General features: G+C 42.1%; 1 protein-coding gene and 1 non-coding gene across 2 annotated transcripts in view; one reads left to right on the forward strand and one right to left on the reverse strand.

Moving 5' to 3' along the window:
* LAMB4 (laminin subunit beta 4) overlaps nt 1–20,114 on the reverse strand; it is a 90,185-nt gene that overhangs the window by 26,121 nt on the left and 43,950 nt on the right. The window contains 11 exon segments of the mRNA XM_010947430.3: nt 244–247; nt 2,416–2,508; nt 7,216–7,436; nt 8,262–8,321; nt 8,324–8,485; nt 9,913–10,070; nt 10,655–10,777; nt 10,779–10,875; nt 13,326–13,469; nt 14,648–14,687; nt 14,690–14,827. Of these exon segments, the coding sequence (XP_010945732.2) occupies nt 244–247; nt 2,416–2,508; nt 7,216–7,436; nt 8,262–8,321; nt 8,324–8,485; nt 9,913–10,070; nt 10,655–10,777; nt 10,779–10,875; nt 13,326–13,469; nt 14,648–14,687; nt 14,690–14,827 (1,240 nt within the window).
* TRNAT-AGU (transfer RNA threonine (anticodon AGU)) lies at nt 5,570–5,642 on the forward strand. Its single transcript has one exon. It is a non-coding gene; the product is annotated as a tRNA-Thr (tRNA).

Raw genomic sequence — 20,114 nt, forward strand, 5'->3', positions numbered from 1 at the left:
AACATGGGTGTCATGGTGGACGACACACTTGTGATTGAGGCTCCTGCCCTCCAGGGTGAAGCAGGCGTGTTGTGGAGTCTCTAAGAATTCCCATGACCACACTTTTTCTTAGTAAAACCCAGCCTGGGTGGGCTGTCTTCCATTATATAAGGAAAACTGTTCTGTTCTCCAAGAAGAGGGGAATGGCTCCTTGGTATTGTACCCAGATGAGTCCACAACATGTCCACATAAAAACCTGCCCACGGATGTTTACTGTGGCTTTATTCAGAACTGCCAACTTGGAAGTAACCAAGATGTCTTTAGTGGGTGAATGGATAAATAAATTGTAGTGCGACTAGACAATGGAATTATTATTCAGCAGTAAAAATGAGCATCAAGCCATAAAAAGACACGGAGGAACTTTAAGTGCTTACTACTAAGTGAAGGAAGCTGATTTGAAAAGGCTACATATTGTGAGATTCCAACTATAGGGCATTCTGAAAAGGCAAAACTATGGAGACAGTAAAAAGAGTAGTTGGGGGGTTGTGGAGGGGTAGAGATGAACAGGCAGAGTGCAAAGGAATTTTAGGGCAGTGAAACAATTCCATACCAATACGACAATGGTGGATACATATTACACATTTGTCCAGACTCATGGAGTGGACGACACCATTAGTGAACCATGATATAAACTATGAACTTTGATGATTATGATGTGTCAGTGTAGGTTCATCCATTGTAACAAGGGTACCACTCTTGTAGGGATGGTGATAATGGAGGAGGCTCTGCACCTGTGGGGTCAGGGGGTACACAGGAAATCTCTGTAAGTTCCTCTCAATATTGCTGTGAACTAAAATTGCTCTAAAAAGTCTTTTCAGAGAGGAGGAAAATTAAATTTTGTTCTCATTACAAAAAACAAACAAACAAACAAACCCTGAAGCTAAATGCACTTTACCTGAGTAGGTTTTTGATTAAGTCCAAGGATGGAGCATGGGGAAAGCTATTGAAGTTACTGTAATTTCCAAAACATCAGGGAATCACTAGCCTATGTCACTGGCCTCACTGCAAGGAGCAAGTGATTTAAAAATGCATTTGGCAGCTTGAGTGAAAATAATGCCAAATACAAATAAAAACTGATGAACACACTGGGCTCTTCAAATAGACACCATCTGTCTGGTACATTCGTTGTGGTCCAGAGGTCTCAGCAGGAAGCCCTGGGGGCAGCCCGTGCACATCACCAGCTGGAGGCGAAGGCTCCCCCTTATGCACTGCTTCCCCCCGAGGCACAGTAGTGGGGTCTGTGGCCTGAGTTGACCATTTTCTCTATAAGACATGAGAGCATTTTTGGAAAATAAGATTATTGAAATATCAGAGGGACAAAGGGATGGACATTCTCTAAGACAGATTTTCCAAGAGCCAAATTCCTTCCTGGTTTTTAAAGTAGCAGTTCCACTTGGAAAACTGAGTATCTGAGTGAGGAAAAAAACCAAAGGCATTTTTTTTTAAGCCACAAAAGCACGTTTATAAAGGAAAGGAGAGGAGGAAAGAGGCACTGTGTGTGGCTATGTGGAGGTGATTACGACGAGCAGTCCATCATGTCCGGTATTTCTTTGGATTGACTTCTTTTGGAATCTAATTTTAAATAGAGATTCAAAAATCCCTTTCTCCTGGAACCAACCCAGATTCTAAATCTGCACTGTCCAATATGGTAGCTACAAACCACAGGTTTAAATTTAAAGGAATTAAATACTTGCTTTCTTCATTTGCACTAGCCACATTGCACGTGCTCAATAGCTGTATATGGCTGGTGGTCCCTGAACTGGACAGCGTAGGTATAGAATGCTTGCATCCCTGCAGAAAGTTCTATTGGGCAGCCCTGCTCCAAATCCTATAATTAGTGATAAGACATGGAATGAAAGACACTAGAACACAAATCCATGAGTTTGGGGGCCTTGCCTTATCTGTTCACTACCTAGAGTACCCAGTAAGACACTCTGTGAATATTTTTAAACAAATGAATAAATGAATATGTAATAGACCCAGAGTTTTGAGAGTCACGTTGAGGAAACATACCCACCGCTGGTTGCCTCTGATCCACCTCCTAGCCTGTACCTTAATCCAGAGTAGCAGTTTTTTTCAACATGCTTCCAAATAGCAGAAAATTGGCTACAAGTTATGCTCTCAGAGGTCTGTTCCATTTTAATGACTTTGAGGAATTTTAATATAGGCTAGCATTTAATATAGCGTAAAGTTTTAATATAGCAGAACAAAAATCTTTCTCTAGGGCTAAAAAAATATGATTTTCAAAAGTAGGATTAAAGTTTGTGAATTTTCTATCAAATAAAGGAATGTAAAATTCAGGTGGTTCACAGCAAGCCGGGGGTGGGACCAGGTTGACCGTACTCACATTTTTTAGAATTACCGGTACTTAAAAATGCATTGCCCCAGGGGATCATCGCAATAATTTTCCATGCACTCACTGCAGCGTTTCCCAGCATAGCCTAATCTACACGGACACTGGCCTGTAAACTGTGAGAACAGTCATGGGTGAGAAATTGACAAGCTTTATGCTCTTAAAAAAAAACCGCATTTTAATACAAAACAGTCTTCCCTGCAGTGATTTAGAACATACAGCTGCACAAAGTCAGAGGAAGGAGGATTCCCACGGCCAGCAACCACCCCCGACAATGCCAAAGATCAGGAGTGAATGTGTTTTAGCTGAGGGGTCCAGAATATACCGCCTGCTTCCAGCTGTTCAGGGACAGGTGGCCCCAAACTGGGAAACATACACAGATGTAAATGAAAACAAAACACATAACGGGAAATGGGCCACATTCTTTTCCTCTACAGTTCTGGGAGTTCTTCCATAACAGAGACAGACCAAAGACCCAGACTTGAAATTCATCAATTCATTTGGCAAATCATGTTCTTATTATGGAATGTAAACTGGAGTTTTTCCTAACTGGCCTTGTGTTTTGCTCCACAGAACATTTTTCATAATTGAAGCTTAATCATTTAATGACAGTGATTCAACTGTGTTCTTTGAGGGCTGAACTTTCCTGCATCTCCCCCTCAACTGGATGTTTGACTGGCTTTTCTGAAAACAAAGGCAGTTGGAAAATTAACGGAAGAAAAATATGGAAGCAAATCACTACTGTTGCGGTCCTAGGTTAACCTGACCAAATCTGCTTAACCAGCTGCAACTCCTGGGTTCATAAAGTAGCTGGATCTACCAAGCTTTGACCCATCTTTGGAGTAACCACTGGCTTCTGCTCAAACATAGGGAGTTATGGGAACTTACTGCCCCTCAGAGCTATCGTGTCGCCATATTGTCTTTGATTGTTGGGCAATGCTTCCCTATGTTGATGCAGAATCTGCTCCTGGTAACTTGTTCCCATTGTTCTGAGTCCTGTCCTATGGAAACTGCACAAAATAGGCAGCCTCCCACTTCCCTCTTATAGTCCTTCTGCCAACCAGTGGTGGCCATTCTCAACTTACATTTGCTTCTTTTCTTTGGGCCAACCACCAATAATTCTTTTCAAGACTTCAGCACAAAACAGCATAGTTCTAGCCAATATGCTGGGGTGCTCTCCCTTTGGAGACATATAGGTTTGTCAATATGATGTTGAAAATGTGGTACTCAGAAATGACAATGATGCTCCTGGAGCCATCTGGCCAGTAGAGAGGACACGGGACAATGACCACCCTGAAGCTGGGCATGGCACTCCCACCAGTCCAGCTTGAACAGGCTTGAACGGGTATTGCCTCTTTGGTAGCCCAGCGACTCCACTGGCTCACTTGAAGCAATGCAAATCCCCACATGTTTTTCACATGAGCTGATGCCAAGTTATTACTCCCACCTTGTATTTGTGCAATGAATTTTAAAAACCCAATTGCAAAACTTCACTTTTATCCTGTTAACATGTCTTCTTGTTTTCAGCCAACATGACAGCCTGTTAAAAAATCTTGTCTCTTGTTCTGTCTTGATCACATTAGCTTACAATTTTGTAATATCTACAAATTTGATAAGCATGTTTCTCCAGCTCCATCAAAACTGTTGATGAAAATACTGGACGGCACATTTGGATCTCTCTGTAACAATGCACTGGGGACGGCCTACTGGCTGACGCCAGAGACTTCTATCAGTAGCTGTTTAAACAGCTGGAAATCTGTCCACATGTCTCTTCTATACTCCATTGAAAGTGTTTCCTGATTGTAAAGAGCAAACTTCCCCAAGGAGTCCCCTATGAACAAGACAACCCAGAATACCCTTATCATACGGGGCTCTTTGGTTACACCAATGCCATCTGATTTTTAGCTTCGAAGACCTCCCTTAGCCTCCGTGACTGAAGTGAGGTCTCTTTGAATGTCGCTATATTCAGGGTCTAAGGAGGGTCTAAGGAGCATGTCAGACCATGGTATCGTGAGCATTAGGAGTTCCTCATGATTTAGGAAGCCAAGTAATTGTGTGGAGATCTACCAATTTGTTCCATGGTTGGTGTGAGTAGGGGAGAGGAGCATATAAAATAGGCATGGTCATCCAGTGCCCAGATTTTGGTTTCTAATGCCATCTCCAATAAAAGGAACCAGTGCTCCTTAAAGAAATGGCTGATTCTAGGACAGGGGCAGGAAATACACAAGATGAGGTCACAGCATCTTGTAGTGCAGAAACTAAGGACGAACTGAAAAAAAAAAAACAAAAAAAAAACCCAATACTGGGGTATGTTAAAGGCATATAGAAGCCAAGTGAAAGGCCTGCCAATGACCAAGCTGGAACAACTTGAACGACAAAATTAAGTAGTATTAGATTATAACTCAAAGTATACTCTACATATCTATGAGTCCATACTGATTAAAAAATGACTGAAAACGAAGAAATGGGGCACAACAAACAAAGCCCCAGTGCAGAAGAGTTCTAAATAATTACGGAGATGCTCCACCCGCAAGGAGTGAGAGCAGAACCCCCTACTGCTTAAGTGCGGACCGTGCCTAGTGACTTCCTTCCAAGGAGGATGGATGGAAAGGAGGAAAAAGAGCCACTTTACAGCAGAGAAACCTGACAAACACTGCTGCAGCCAGCTGATCAAATTCATGTCACCAGGGATAAGTCATATGAATACTATGCACCCTCGATAGAAGGTGCTGAGAACACTTTACCTCTGTGGTTCTTCTCAAAACCCACAGTCCAAGTCTCATTATGAGAAAAACATCAGATAGATTTGAATCGAGGGACATTTTACAAAATACTCCACAAAAATGTTAAGGCCATCAAAAATAGGGAAAGTCTAAGAAACTGTCACAAACAACCAAGAGGAACTTAAGGAGACATGACGACTAAATGGAATGGGTTCTGGGTGAGGTCTTGGAACAGAAAAAGGACATTAGGTAAAAGGAAAAAAAGAGAAGGAAATCTGAATAAATTATGGACACTAATTAATGATGATGTATCAACATTAGTTCATTAATTTTGACAAATGTACCATACTAACATGTCAATAACAGAGGAAACTGGGTGTGGAGTACATCTTCTCTGACTATCTTCACAACTATTCTGTAAATCTAAGTCTATTCTAATATAAAAATATACAGGGGAGGGTATAGCTCAGTGGTAGGATGCATGCCTAGTATGCATGAGGTCCTGGGTTCAATCCCCAGTACCTCCATTAAAATAAATAAGTAAACAAATAAATCTAATTACCTACCCCCCCCCAAGAAAACCAAACCAAACCAAACCAAAAGAGTCTGATGTTCAAAAGATAGATCCAAGCTAGAGTTAAAAATTTGAGATTCTTGAGTCTATACTAGGATGCTTAAAGCCATAAGATTAGATGAGATCACCTAGGGAATGAGAATGGAAAAGAGAGAGAGAGAGACAAAAACATACATATAAAGGAAGAATAGGTCATGGTGTGCATTTGTGTGGGCATGGATTGGCTGGGGGAGGACTGGAGAGAAAGAGAAGGGAAAACACATTCAATATACAAGAACGACCTTCAAAAGTCTCCCTGTACAAAATTTGACCTTTGACTAAGTTGAAGAGCAGCGCTGAAATTGAAGCTGAGTCACACTTATTAGTTGGGATTCCAATTAAACCCCAATCCCTAAATTGTGGATTTAACTCTAAAATTTCTTGCCCTTGTTTTACCCTTCTGCCTACATCTCTATTAATGTGAAAAGTGTTTCAAAGAATATATTTATTAAGCCAAAAAAACCTAATCAGGGCATTAGTTGTTTTCTCCATGAATGTTATATTCTTTAAAAAAATCTGTGTGCAAGTTCTTTTATTGACTAAAAAAAAAAAACACTTGTGCAGTTAAACAGCATTAATGTTACATTAAACAATACAGATTTGCTCCTAGTACACTAGCCTGCATTCTTTAGAAATAATTGTGGGTGGTCTGGCAGCTATAAAATACGTAAGATAAATAAAATAAGTGGACATCTTATTCAACCATATGTAAAGCAGTTGGTGAACCATAGGGAATGACAGCTCAATTCTAACAAAAGGAAAAAAAAGGACACTATGAACTCATCTACAAAATGTAAACAAACTTGCAAACATAGGGAACAATCTTATGGTCCCAGGAAAGGGGGTGGGAAGGGATAAATCGAGAGTTCAAGATTTGCAAATGTTAGCCACAATATATACATAAATAGATTTTAAAAAACCAAGTTTCTTCTGTAAGTGCAGGGAACTATATTCAATATCTTGTAATAACCTTTAATGAAAAAGAATATGAAAACAAATATATGTATATATATACACATAACGGGGACATTGTGCTGTACACCAGAAACTGACACACTGAAACTGACTGTACTTCAATAAAAACAAACAAAAAACCCCTGGAATTACGGATTTTGAAGGTACCTGTAATTTTCATTCTGATTAATAATCATCGATTAATAATGGATTTCCTGGGGCTTCTCTGTGCTTCTATGTATGAAACAGTGAAAGAGAAGGTTGTCTTTCACGGTGTGTGAATTCTGACTCTCCCAGTCACAGAGAAGCCTGGAGAAAACTCAAGTAGACAAAGCTTAATTCTGAAACCCTTATTCTCTTTTTGGGGGGTGCTCTTCACTCCTTGATAAAGGTAGACTTGATTCCCCTGTAAGGCCAGTCCTGTCTAAAAACACTAATTAACAACAGTAAAGAAAATGTTCTTTACATATTTAGAAACCCTGTCCCCCACCCTGTCTCACTCTGAGCACAATAGGATATTTGATGTCTCTTGCCTGGTCACAGCGGCTACTGCGAGAGGTCCGGGGGTCACAGTCGCACGGCTGGCATCCTCTGCCGGGGACCAGATTCCAGTATCTGTCGGTACAATGGTCACAGGCCCGGCCTGTGACGTTGGGCAGACAAGGGCACGTGCCAGTGTCAGGGTCACAGAGGCAAGCTCCCCGATCAGGGGGACACTCAGCGGGACTCACACCGGAAGGATGACAGGCGCATCCGGGGATCACAGAGCCATCGTTGGAGGTGAATCCACGATAACATTGCACTCAACAACCCACACAAACAGCTTTATACGCTTGGAGGTGTCGTTTCTTTAAAAGGCTCAATGAAGAAACACCTTACATAGAACAGAATTTACCAAAGAATCCAAGTAGGTTCAACCCATCCAATTGTTTTTGATCTTTCCAAACTGCAATTTCCCATGGTTTTGCCTGCTACTACGTCCCAAGAGCTCATAATCAATCAGAGTGACCCAAAGTCTCACTGTCCCCTCATGCCATTCACCAAAGTTCTGTTTATGTAACGATGGTCTGGCTACTAAATTGACCTGGTGAACTGAAATAGGTAAAATGTCCCCTAAAAATGAGCAGTTGATTTCTCCTCTTTCTTCACCATGGACTTAAACCCTTGTCCTTGTCCACAGCAATGCTCTTATTTATACATTAAAGTCACTTGATGAGCTGGTTACAATGCAGATTCCTGGGCCCCGCCCCCAGAGAGTCCATTCAGTGGGTCTGAGGCACCGCCCAAGAATCTGCCTATTGATACCCCACCCTTATCCCAGGGCGATTTTGGTCCACACTCTGAGACACAACACTCTGAATCCAGTAAGGCATGTGCTAAAGGCAACGGTCACAAAAGGCGGACTCATAGCACCAGTGAGTAAACGGTAGCTACATCTGAAGTCCCTCCGGGCCTGCACCCATTTCCGCTGCTGAGTTCAGTGCATCAGCCCATCACCCTGGGGGCACGGGTGCTACTGGCCTAACTGAAATGAGTATGGGAGAGCGGCCCCATTTCCCTGGGAGTCTCGCGGACTTACTTCTGCAGGTCTGATTGAGGGCCGATCCAAAGTGACCTGGTCTGCAGAGCCGGCAGCTGGGCCCTGGGTGTTGCGCAGACACTTCAGGTACTCCCCTGTGATGGGGCTGCACGATCCTGGGTCGCTCATGTTGATGCTATTGTTGCACGCACACGGCCGGCAGGGTGCTCCGGAAACTCTCGGATTTCCATAGAAAGCAGCAGAGCATTCACCACACTGCATACCTGACAGAAGGGAAGAGGCAAGGGAGTGAGATGAGGGGTGTGTATGTGCACGCTTGTGCACACGTGCTGGGGGAGGAGCACAGGAACTGATGTAAATTGAGGATACTTGGGCTCCTCCAGGGATGGTAAGTCACATATTTGGGATGAATCAGGAAAAGTGACCTAAATTAAAATAACAAAACATTCATTTTAATTTATTACTCATTCAGAAAATAAAAAGATAATTTGGAACTAAAAAGTCCTAGATGAAGAATGGATTCTAGTCTTAAAAAACAGCAGAGCTGGGGGCCGAGGTTCCCGGGTCCCCCTATAACCAGCGTCACTCTAGCCCCAGGGCCCAAAGCCCATCTCAGCCCGTGTTCTCCCTTGGGAACCCCACCCCTCATCCAGTCCTACAGATGAAACAGCCGCGGTGAGATAATGTGCCTGGAAGTGATGAGGGCTGAGTTGTCTCTGTGTGTGAGCCCTTGAGTGTGTTTATATTAAGCGCCATCTGGAGAAGCCATCCCATCTCTCTTACACTCTTTTAACCACAAAGAAACCGCCATTGTTTAGACACCCAAACTGTGGGTCCACACTCCATGTTTCGGTTCATCCCATTAAGGAACAGTCTCATAGCCCCACTATGGTCTCAGGTCTTAAGAACTGACCAACCAAGCCAAGGTGAACATGGAGAAGAGGCTGTAAGGATTAACTAGAGAGCTGTGTAACCTTACAGGTAACAAATAAGGGGGAAAAATCAGCCGCATAATTTATTATCCTGATGGTAATTACCACTGAAGAAATTAATAATACCATATTTTCTTGCACAATTAAATCAAGTCGACTTCATCATTTTCCCCCTTGTTTGCATCATATACTTAACTTCATGCTTAAACTCTTCAAAATAAAATTTTTGATTCAGGGGCAGACACAAATATTGAAATAATCTATGCAGTATCTTTCTGCACAATGCCCAAATCAGTGCTTCAAGACATCTGAAAAAATTAGTTATATCTGTGAAATATCAGTCAAATTGATGGCTTGGAATGATATAAAGAAAGCATTTGACTGATTAAATTTTTTTACTTTTCAATTGCTTATGTTATATGTCTTATATATAAACTTAATCACATATACATCTTAATATGTCATGATTTTATTTTCAAGAAATTCATTTGATTTGAAGTCCTTTGGTCAGTTTTCCAGAATAGTATTTAAAAACAATTTTAGCTCAGTGGAATCAGTTTTTAATGGTCACTGGTTTTGAATCATTCAAGTTCTTTGTTCAGCAAAGCAGCAATTTACTAAATTGTGTCTTCTTACCATTAACTTACAGCCTGTACCACTCATTTGTCCAAGGCAGATAAATTATGAACATGTGATCATTTTGTAGATAGCAGGGTGGGACAGAAGAAAAAAACCATCCTGAACTATATACCACGTACCTGCATAACCTTGAAGACAACTGCAGATGACTTCTGAACTCCAAGGATTCTGATAACAGAAGTCGGCAAAATACTGATGGCTTGAGGGAACATCTGGACACTGGCAAGGATGGCAGGACTGTCCAGAAGAAGGATTCCCATAGTAACCATCGATGCATCTGTCAAGGTAATTTCTTTTTACTAAAACGTTCTGGGGAAGGGCTCATGTTACCCAATGTGGATTTGCTATGCTTTTTAGGACAGTGCAACTCTCAAAGCTCAGTATTTTAGAAGATGCTCGTTTGCTCTGTAAAAGGGGTTTTTTGTTTGTTTGCTTCAAATTGAAAGTCCCACAGCTTAGTCACTAAACTCAGTCTAATAGCACCCAATTTACAGGTCACGTTTTAGGAATATAAAAAGCAAGGTGCCACGAGAATGCCTGTTACTGATTTAGTCAGACACTGTCTGGCTCATAACAAGATTTTGATGGATGATGAAATGATGCTTTATCTCCCTGACCCAGTCACCATTCTACACTTAAATACTGTTTTTTGGGGGGGTGGGGTTAATTACATTTATTTATTTTTAGAGGAGGTACTGGGGATTGAACCCAGGACCTCATGCACGCTAAGCATGTGCTCTACCACTTGAGCTATACCCTCCCCTCTTAAATACTATTGATGCTCTACTCAGTGGTCATTCAGAGAACGTAGTGAAATCAGAACAAAAGGAAAAAATAAATAAGTACATATGAATTCCATACTTTTCACAGTTTCTCCCAGTCATAAAACCTCCACAATCGAAGCATGACCCTGTCTCTGGATCACAGAGTTTGGCGAACCCGTTACAAAGGCAGGGGCGGCAGTTGGGAAACCCAAAATAGCCCATCACAACGGCAGCTGGCTGCCTCTCCGTGGCAGGGACACTGTCCTGTTACTTGGTCACAGGTGGTGCTCTTTGAGCCTTGAGGGTGGCAGTGACATGCTAGATAAAGCAGAGAAGCCTGTTGGGGGAGAGGGGCCAATGGTGCCCTGGTGAAAGCATTACAGTATTGACCTCACAGTCTCTAATGTACTGTGTCAACCTAGTCAAGGTGAGTCTGTACAGTGCTTAGAAGAGAGCCTGGCATATACTGAGAACCAGGTAAATATTTGTTCAATAAGAATTCATTGAAACAGCAAGGTCCTACTATACAGCACAGGGAACTATACTTAAGCCTTGCAATAGCCTAAATGAAAAGGAATATATATATAAAACTGAATCACTATGCTGTACACCAGAAATTAACACAACATTGTAAAGGAACTATACCTCAATAAAACCCCACTGATTCAATCAACAATGCGTTGTGAGCAATTAGGTCTTTTTTAATTCAGGTATAACTGACATATGACATTATATTAGTTTCAAGTGTACTACATAATGATTCAATATTTGTATATAATGCAAATGATCACCATCGTAAGTCTAGTTAACATCCATCACCACACAGTTACAATTTTTTTCTTATGATGAGAACTTTGAAGACCTATTCTCTTAGCAACTTTCAAATACGCAATACAATATTATTAGCTATAATTGCCAGGTTGTACATTACATCCCCAGGACTTATTTTATAGCTGGAAACGTGTACCTTTTGACCCCATTCACTCATTTTGCCCACCCCTCACCTCTGGCAACCACCAATCTACCTCTGAGCTTGTTTTTGTTGTTTGTTTTAGATTCCTCATATAAGTGAAATCATACAGCATTTGTATTTCTCTGTCTGACTTACTCACTTAGCATAATACCCTCAGGGTCTATCCACGTTGTGACAAATGGCAAGATTTCCTTCTTTTTTATGGCTTAACCATATTCCACTGAGGATATACCACATTTTCTTTACCTATTCATCTATTGGTAGAAACTTTGCTTGTTTCCATATTTTGGCTATTGTAAATGATGCTGCAATGAACATGAGGGTGAAGATATCTTTTTGAGTTAGCGTTTTTATTTTCTTTGGATAAATACCCAGAAGTAAAATTTCTGGATCATATAGTTTTCTTCTTCTTTTGGAGGAACCATCATACTGTTTTCCACAGCAGTTGCACCAATTTACATTCCCGTCAACAGTGCACGAGCTCCCTTTTCTCCACATTCTTGCTCACACTTCTCATTTCTTGTCTTTTCGATAACAGCCATTCTAACAGATGTAAGGTGGTATCTCATTGTGGTTTTGATCTGTATTTCCCTGATGACTAGTGATATTATCTTTTCACGAAGGTATTGGCCATCTGTATGTCTTCTTGGGAAAAAATGTCTATTCAAACATTCTATCCTCTGCCCATTTCAACCGAGTCTCATAAACGTTGTTTATACAGAGCACCTGAACAAGTAACACAGTGTTAATGACGTGAACTTCTTTGTATCTTAGGAGTCAAACTTTAATATTATAAGAAGTGTAAGAACCTTTCTCAAGATGGTTGGATTTTTCTTTTCCCTGTAGGAGACTGAATCCTTTCCTGGTGAATCACTGAATTCTTTGAGCCAAACTTCCCTATACAAAAATGTGATGCTTGCTTGTTTGACAGGGTGGTAGGTGGATGAAATGTTTGCTCATTTGTGTATAACCCTTTGTGTAACAGCACTTCATTTTTTTTTTTTTAAGAAAAGAAAAGAAAAAAACAAAGCAATGATGGACCAAAGCACTATTTGCTAGGTAGGCATCACGCCCAGGCAACGACCAGAAGGTGTGCCATCTCTGAATCATAACTGAAAAGATATGTTCCCCTACTGAAAGGAGAATTAACCTACCTGGAATTTTTCATGGTTCCTAAGGCTAATTTCTGTGGGGAGCAGTATTCTCATTACTGGTTTACACTGTGAACAGAGAACTCTGTACCCTCAACATGACAGCCCTAAGAACTAAGTTACCAGCTAAGGATGAAGCCCCATCTAAGCCCTTATCAGTGGGCGACTTATGAAATGAGTTCCCAGCTTATCTGCGACTCCAGCACCAGGAAGGGTAACACGCTGGTGACAGTGTCATCCCCTTTCTCAACTTCCCAATCTCACTGTTTCAGCCTTTCCAAACACCAGGCTTATGCACCAGATGATAAAGCTGCCTTTGCACAGCCAGCTCCCTGGAGTTCCTACCTCCTACCTGGACTACCATCTATTTGATACAGACTGCAAACTCCCAGAAACATGGACCACTTTCTGTCATCACTCATGGTTCCTAAGAGAGCTCTATACACAGTCAGCGCCCACTGAATGGAAGGATGAATACGGCAGAAAGATGTTCAGTACATTTTCTCTTCACAAACAGGCAGAATCATGTCGTCAAATTCCCAATCCCTTCCCTAGAAAACTCCCCACATTGATTTTCCTGCCTTCAAAACTCCAAGATCGAGAGCACACGTGCTCCCCCCGTTTCTTGCTGTCCTGCTACGTATGGTGACAGCCATGATGCCCCAGACCGTAGCTTCCTGTTGAGCACGTGTCACAGCAGCGCCCAGTCACACCAGACTTGCACTGGCACTGGCCTCCAAGTCGGCTGCAGTTGGGCCCCACCGAGCCCTGCGAGTGACACTTGCAGGCTGCAGACAACAAAAGAAGTTAGAAGCCAAGGAGCACCTTGTTAGTAGCTTTAGCTTGCCTTTCTCATTTGGTGCCTCTCTCATCCTCAACTCCCTCATCTGTTACGTAGGGGGTAGTTTACAGTCTACCTCCTGGGATTATAAGGATTAAAGACAATAATGCCTGTGAGGTACTTAGAACAGTGCTGGGCATGTAGTAAGTGCTCAGTCAATATTACTTAAAAAACATAACTTAGCAATAAACACAACTTAAAAAGTTAATGAAATTAACTTTATATTGATATTAATATTTATATTAAAATATGTTTGTATTAACTCAATTATATCTAAATTAATAAATTGCTTCAATGATTAATTGTTCCAGTGTAATTACTATTGATACTATTATTTCTTCAATTCCCGATGATCTGTGTTGGCACTAACTACACCTTGCATTTTCCCTTATTCCATATTTTCTGTGAGATTGTGGGCACCCTGAAGCCATAGCCCTATGAGGAAAAAGCCTCTGTCTGGAGCTCAGGAAGCCCTGGCCCTCATCTGAGCTGTCCCTCTGCAGCAGCGATTCACAACTGGGGGAGATTTTTCCCTCCAGGGTACATAGGTCCACATTAGGAGACATTTTTGGATGTCACAACTCAGGGGAGGGTGCTACTGGTCCCAGGTGGGTAGAGGGCAGGATGCTGCGAAACATCCCACAATGCACAGGACAGCCTCCCCCACCCACAAGTAACAAAGTGTCATCCAGCCCTAGACTTCAGAAGTGCCGAGGGTGACAAACCCCGCTTTATCGCTTACTGAAATGGGCGAGTTACCTAACATTTTGGACCCAAGCTGTCTCACTTATTAAACGCAGGCTGAGGGATGAAAGATGTTGTGTAGAGTTCATCCCAACTCAAAAATTCCAGGATTCCAAATAAATATTTCAGGGTCACCGTTCCAGGAATCTGGCATCCCCAAGTGACCTCCAGGCTCCCCTTTCATATACTTTCTTCCTGTGCTGCAAGTTATGATTCCAACACGTGGACAGACTGCTCTGTGTATCTAATCTTTGGCAATTGGTTCTTCACATCAGATGTTAGGAGTAGATGCTAATATGTATTGAATCAATCCACTCACGTCCCAAAAAGCCTTTATACAGACAGCAGTGCCTCAGTAGAGCCCATTAAACAGACATTCACCCACAGCCCCGTTGTGCAGCCTGGCAGACATGCTGGCTATATAAGCCTTTCACATGCTCCAGGGAGTACCTGAGGGCCCGTTGCCAAGGCGATTTCGACACAGTTGTGCAGCTGATACTCGTCTAAATCCTGCTTGCTGCAGAAATTCTCCAATGACTTGATTTGGGGAATGAGACCAAGCTTTTGAAATAATGAGAAAAGAAGACATGTTCATAACTGCCTCCTGTTCAAGACTCTAGTTGTTAAAAAAATTACTTCTATGAGAACAACAGTTGACAAGAGACTCAATTTCATCCTTTAAACGGCTTACAACTGTAGATTTTAAGATGTTCAATTCATTTAAAAAATTTTTAAATACTTACATTGACTTATGGCAAAGAAAAGAATATAAGCCTTTATCTTTTTATTATTATATTTTTTACTTCCTAATAAATTTGAAGTAGATATGAAAGAATTTTAACCAGGCTACTTGTGCCGATCAAGAAATCGTGGCTTACTCAGTGCACTCTGTAGTGTTACTGTGGAACTCGTGCCACAAACTTCTCCTTTCAAAAGTTTTGACTTTTCCAATTACAAATAAACAGGGCTGAACTACATCAAACTACTACCTCTTTTAAATGCATAGTAGAGATGAACATATTTAAAGCCCTGAGAAGTCCTGTAAGAAAGATACTTTCAAAGCTCAGTGTTTCCACACTTATTTTTACCAGTGGGTCCCATATCCAAATAATACTAACGTATCGTAAGTGTAATATGTCACAGATGCATTTTGGGAATTGCTGGCTTTAGGCCATACTGTGATGGGAACAAATGCATCATTTTAAGTTTATTTTCAAAGAGGAAGCCTCTATTGTTGAGCATCTATGTGAAGAAAAGCTATATGGTTAGCTTTCTTAAGATTTTATCTAAGTTATAATTTAATATTATTTGAAATGTTTATTAATGGCTTGGATGATACAGTGGAGAGCATGTTGGTAGAGCAAACTGGTCACACCAAGTTGGTCATTTTGATCAACTGGTGGAAAAAACAGCATGGAAAAGAAGTCTTAATTCAGCAGGTCAAGTTGGGAGAGTGCACCCGGTAGCACAGATGAACCTCCCTGGTCTTTTTGCTCTGCCCACACTGAAATTAGTCCCCGCGGTCCTCTGCTTCAGCCCCCTCCAGTCCTTTGCTGTCCTCTGACCCAATGGCAGGTGGCAGCTCAGCCTGTTTCAGTATCTCCGCTCCTCAGACCTCTAGCCTCATTCTCCCGGCACGTGTCATCCTGTCGCACTCCTCCTGCTTCCTGTGTGACCTTGACAGACAAGGCTGTGTCTCTGGTCACCATCTACGGAACACGCTGCCTGCATCTACGTCTCCCGCCCACACCACAGTGGTGGGCCCCAGCTCCGCACAGACAAGCCCACTGGTTGTCCCACAGGCGCTGCCAACCAAGTACACCTGAAACCTGCTTTCCTCTCTGTGCCTGTTGCCAGGATATAATGCCTCCCTCTGCCAAGCTGCTCAGGGTCGAAAACTGAAGGTCCTCTTTGATACCTGCCTGCCTCTTTGTCATCAACACACCCCACCCGCCCTGCTTCTCCTGCACATCAAGCTGGTCACAAGCCTGGTCAATCTGATGGCTTAAGTGTGTGTAGGATATGTTTATTGCTCTTCATTCCCCGTCATTTCTCTAATTTAAGCCCCCTAGATTACCAGGCGGCAGCCAAACAGACGTCCCATATTCCACTCTTGTTCTCCCCCCATCAGTTTTCTACCCTAGAGTCATAGTGATTCTTTGAAAGGCAGTTTGATCAGATAAGCCCTCTCTGTAAAACCTTTCAGTGGCTTCCCATTGCCTCAGGATAACATCTAAGCTTCACCTCCTTTTATTCTGCTACCCCCTAACCTCTCAGCTCAGTGCTTCTCCATATGGGAGGTACCGACCCTCAGGGGGCATTTTAGAAATTCCAAGGGGTGGTTTCCGCTGTCATGGCAATTGGCTGAGGTGCGTTACTGGCATTTAGTGAGAAATGTCCGACCTTCTCACAAAAAAGGAAAATCATCTCCTGTCTCTGGCAGCTTTCGAATTTTCCATTGAACATCCATGAAGGAGAAGTCCCTATTTATGCGGTAAAAGCCTGACTCTCTGTTTCAGAAACACTTTAAGCACGTTTACGACACACCGGCTTTCACGGCTGTCTCATACGGAGTGAGTCTACGTGTCGGAGCATCTCCCGACTTCATTACGTCTGCTGGTGTGTTCATGCCTGCGAACGTACATATTGAAGTACAAATTATTTCTTAATAAACTACTTCCCTCTTATTTCTCCTTTGTATTTGCACATTACATTAATTGGAAGTTATGTGTGCACGTAGGCTACAGTATCTGTGAAGTTCACTGCAGGATAGTAAAGAGTGTTACAAGATACTTGTCATATACGGGGGAGGTTGGTCAGATGACGTTGAGAGCCACTGCCTGAAGGAGGAGGAAATGAACTAACTTCCTTGATGATCACACTGTTTGCGGATTGTTTCTAAGAAATCTTGCAATTTGCTTTCTCTCCTTTACTGCTTTTTATGCTAAATGACCCACAAACGTTCAACAGCTTTAACTAGGAAGGAGGTGATGGGCCAATAATCCCCAAAAGAATGGACAGGAAGATCATCGAGGTTAAGAGGAATGTAACACCCTGTAAAATGCCCTGTTACCAGCTTTTCTGTTCCACCCAGTTTTTTCCTATAAGACTTCAAGACCCCGACTCCAAGATAGATTCACAGCCTCTAAGGCATGAGTCTGCTGTGTCTCCCTTTGCCTGGCAAAGCAATAAAGCTGCTCTTTTCTAATCCTCCCAACCTCTGCCTGAGTCTCAATCCATTTTCTCGGGGTACAGAGGCCAATTTTGTGGCAACATGCCCAAGTCACATCAAATGACCTGTCATGGCTCCCAGCACTGATCACACCGTGTTATCATCTCCTGCGTAACTGTCTGCATCTCCCCGTTAGAAAGTCAGCCCCGGAGTGTCAGGGAAGATGCTTCTCTTCTTTACATCTGTGCCTATATCCCAGTGTCTAATTTATAGTAACGCTTTCAGAACCTTTGTGCAGTAAAGAAGTAAACATACATCCCTAGTGTGGTATCTCTAAGTTGATACTAAAATGACTCTGCATTCTCCAGACATGAACCTAGTGAGGGGACACGCAGAAGGAAGCCAGATGGGCTTAGGGGTGAGGGCAGCCAATCAGGGACTAATTGTTTATAGTTCTTAGTCCGAGACGAATAGAGTTGGCCATTTCTGGCATCAAGCCGATGGAGCCCAGGACAAGAGTCCCTGTCAGCGATAGGATTTTAATGCCATGACTCACCGCTCCTAGAAACTTCTAAGGGCTTTATGTTTACCAAGTGTAGTCCATCCCACGGTTTAAAAGAAGAATTTTTATGTTCTAGAATGCGTAATCTACTTTTGACTCAAAGAACATTTTTATGGATACACATGTCATGTAATCAGGGTGACTGAAAAAAGAAAAAAAAAGAACCATTTCACTATGCTTGCAAAACAAAAGATATTTGTGCAGAAGGATTGAACAAAGTTTTCATCTGGTCTTCTTAGTAATGCATCTTCGTTCTAGATGCAAATGTTAATCTGGCTACAGAGAAGAATGAACTTTGAAAGGGTCACGTCCCAAGCAATGGCGGATCTTCCCAGAGCAGCCATACTGCATTAGTCTGTAATCATTAAATGTGCAGTGACTTTCTCCTACTGGACATCCTGGATCAGGGGCTTTAGGGGACACTGTAGATGCCCCACCCAGATTTTTCCTGTCCTCCAGCTGCTGTGGCATTGGCTGGTAAAAGCTCACAGCTGTCCCCTTCTCCAGAAAATCAGACTCAGCCAAAGTGTCCAGGAGTGAGGGAGCTCCCTGGGGGACACGGGTGGGGTAATGATCCTGCAGCCAATGATGTGGGCACACAGAAGATCACCACTTTGACTCCAGGTGGAACCAACGCTGTGAGGCGATTCATGCTCCACAGCTCCCTGGAGACTCCATTCTTGCTGGCTTCCTTCCCTGTCCCCTCCTATTCCCTTCACTCCTCTTTGCCCACAAGCATGTCCTCAATAAACTGCGTGCCCTCAATAAATCCCATCTGCTTATAGGGAATCTGACCTAAAACAGATCTAGGGCCTTTTCTGGGGTTTCAGACAGTTGGCCAAGATCAGGTTGCTCTCTTAATTTTTATTCTGGTTTCAGGGTTTGCATGGCTGTATATAAGAGAATGATTGCTGGGAAACTGATCAAATGGACATATTTTTAAGTTAATTTCAAATTATCCCTTTATAGTCTGCGTCTGTCAAAGCTCATTGCAATGATTTTCTTTACATGCCTGTCTTCTGTATCAGGCTGAGAATGCTTTGGGGGCAAGAATCATATTCATTTCCCCCGCCCCCCACCAGGAACCAGCACCGTGCCTGGCCCACACACACTCAGATAATGGGTAATGAATGAATAATTCAGCTGGATGCATTGAACACAGCACCCAGTGATGACCTTTGGAATTTACAAAGTTTAGAAATGTTTAGTACGTAGATTTAAAATGAGGAGTACCTTGGCTCTCAAAAATTTGAGTTTCCTGATTATGATTATTGCAACACGAACATCTCTTCATGATTGGGAGTCCTTATTTCCTTCCTTTCCCTTTCTTTACTCTGCCTGGCTTACCAACTTTCAGCTTTTCTTTCCTGAATTAAACCTGTTGGATTTGAGTCTCTTTCTCTGTAACTCACATGCTGGGTCATGAGTACAGCTCTATTTAAAGCTCCTCAGCAGAGAATATGAATTCTATGGACAGGGAGATCGTGAGAGTTTGCATTTCCCATTCAAGAGTTGGTTTCTGTTTTCCACTTCATTTCTACCATGATACAGTAGAGCCTCAGCGCTGTATGACACGGCCCTCTGGGGGCAGGATTTAGACCATCTTTGGTTAAGGCTGCCAGATAGAATACAAATCACTCAGTTAAATGAATTTCAGAGAAACAACAAATAATTTTGTAGTATGTCTCATGTAATATCTCAGGGCAACATGTGGGACCTATATGATAGTCAGATTTAACTGGGTGCTCTGTATTTTTCTTCCCTCCCTCCCCCTTCCCGCTCCTTCCTCCCTCCCTCTTTCTCTTCCTTCTTTCCTAAATCTGGCAACTCTACCTTTGGTAAAATAATCTTAAAACAATGGCTTTTCTTATGTTATAATAGCTGAACTTTTTCAATAAAATCAAAGATATACTTGCCTCATACTAAATTCTATAGTAGATGATGAAATTTAAGAGTTCTAGGCTATAAATTTAAAACGTTCAGTCATTAACAACTGAATTTTAAAGACACGATACACAAAATATGGATATATAGCTATTTAAATCAGTGGTTGACAAACTTCCTATAAAAGGCTAGACAGTAAATATTTCTGGCTTTGTGACCATTAGGTCTCT

Source organism: Camelus bactrianus, chromosome 7 (assembly GCF_048773025.1).
Source record: "Camelus bactrianus isolate YW-2024 breed Bactrian camel chromosome 7, ASM4877302v1, whole genome shotgun sequence".
Taxonomy (NCBI): domain Eukaryota; kingdom Metazoa; phylum Chordata; class Mammalia; order Artiodactyla; family Camelidae; genus Camelus; species Camelus bactrianus.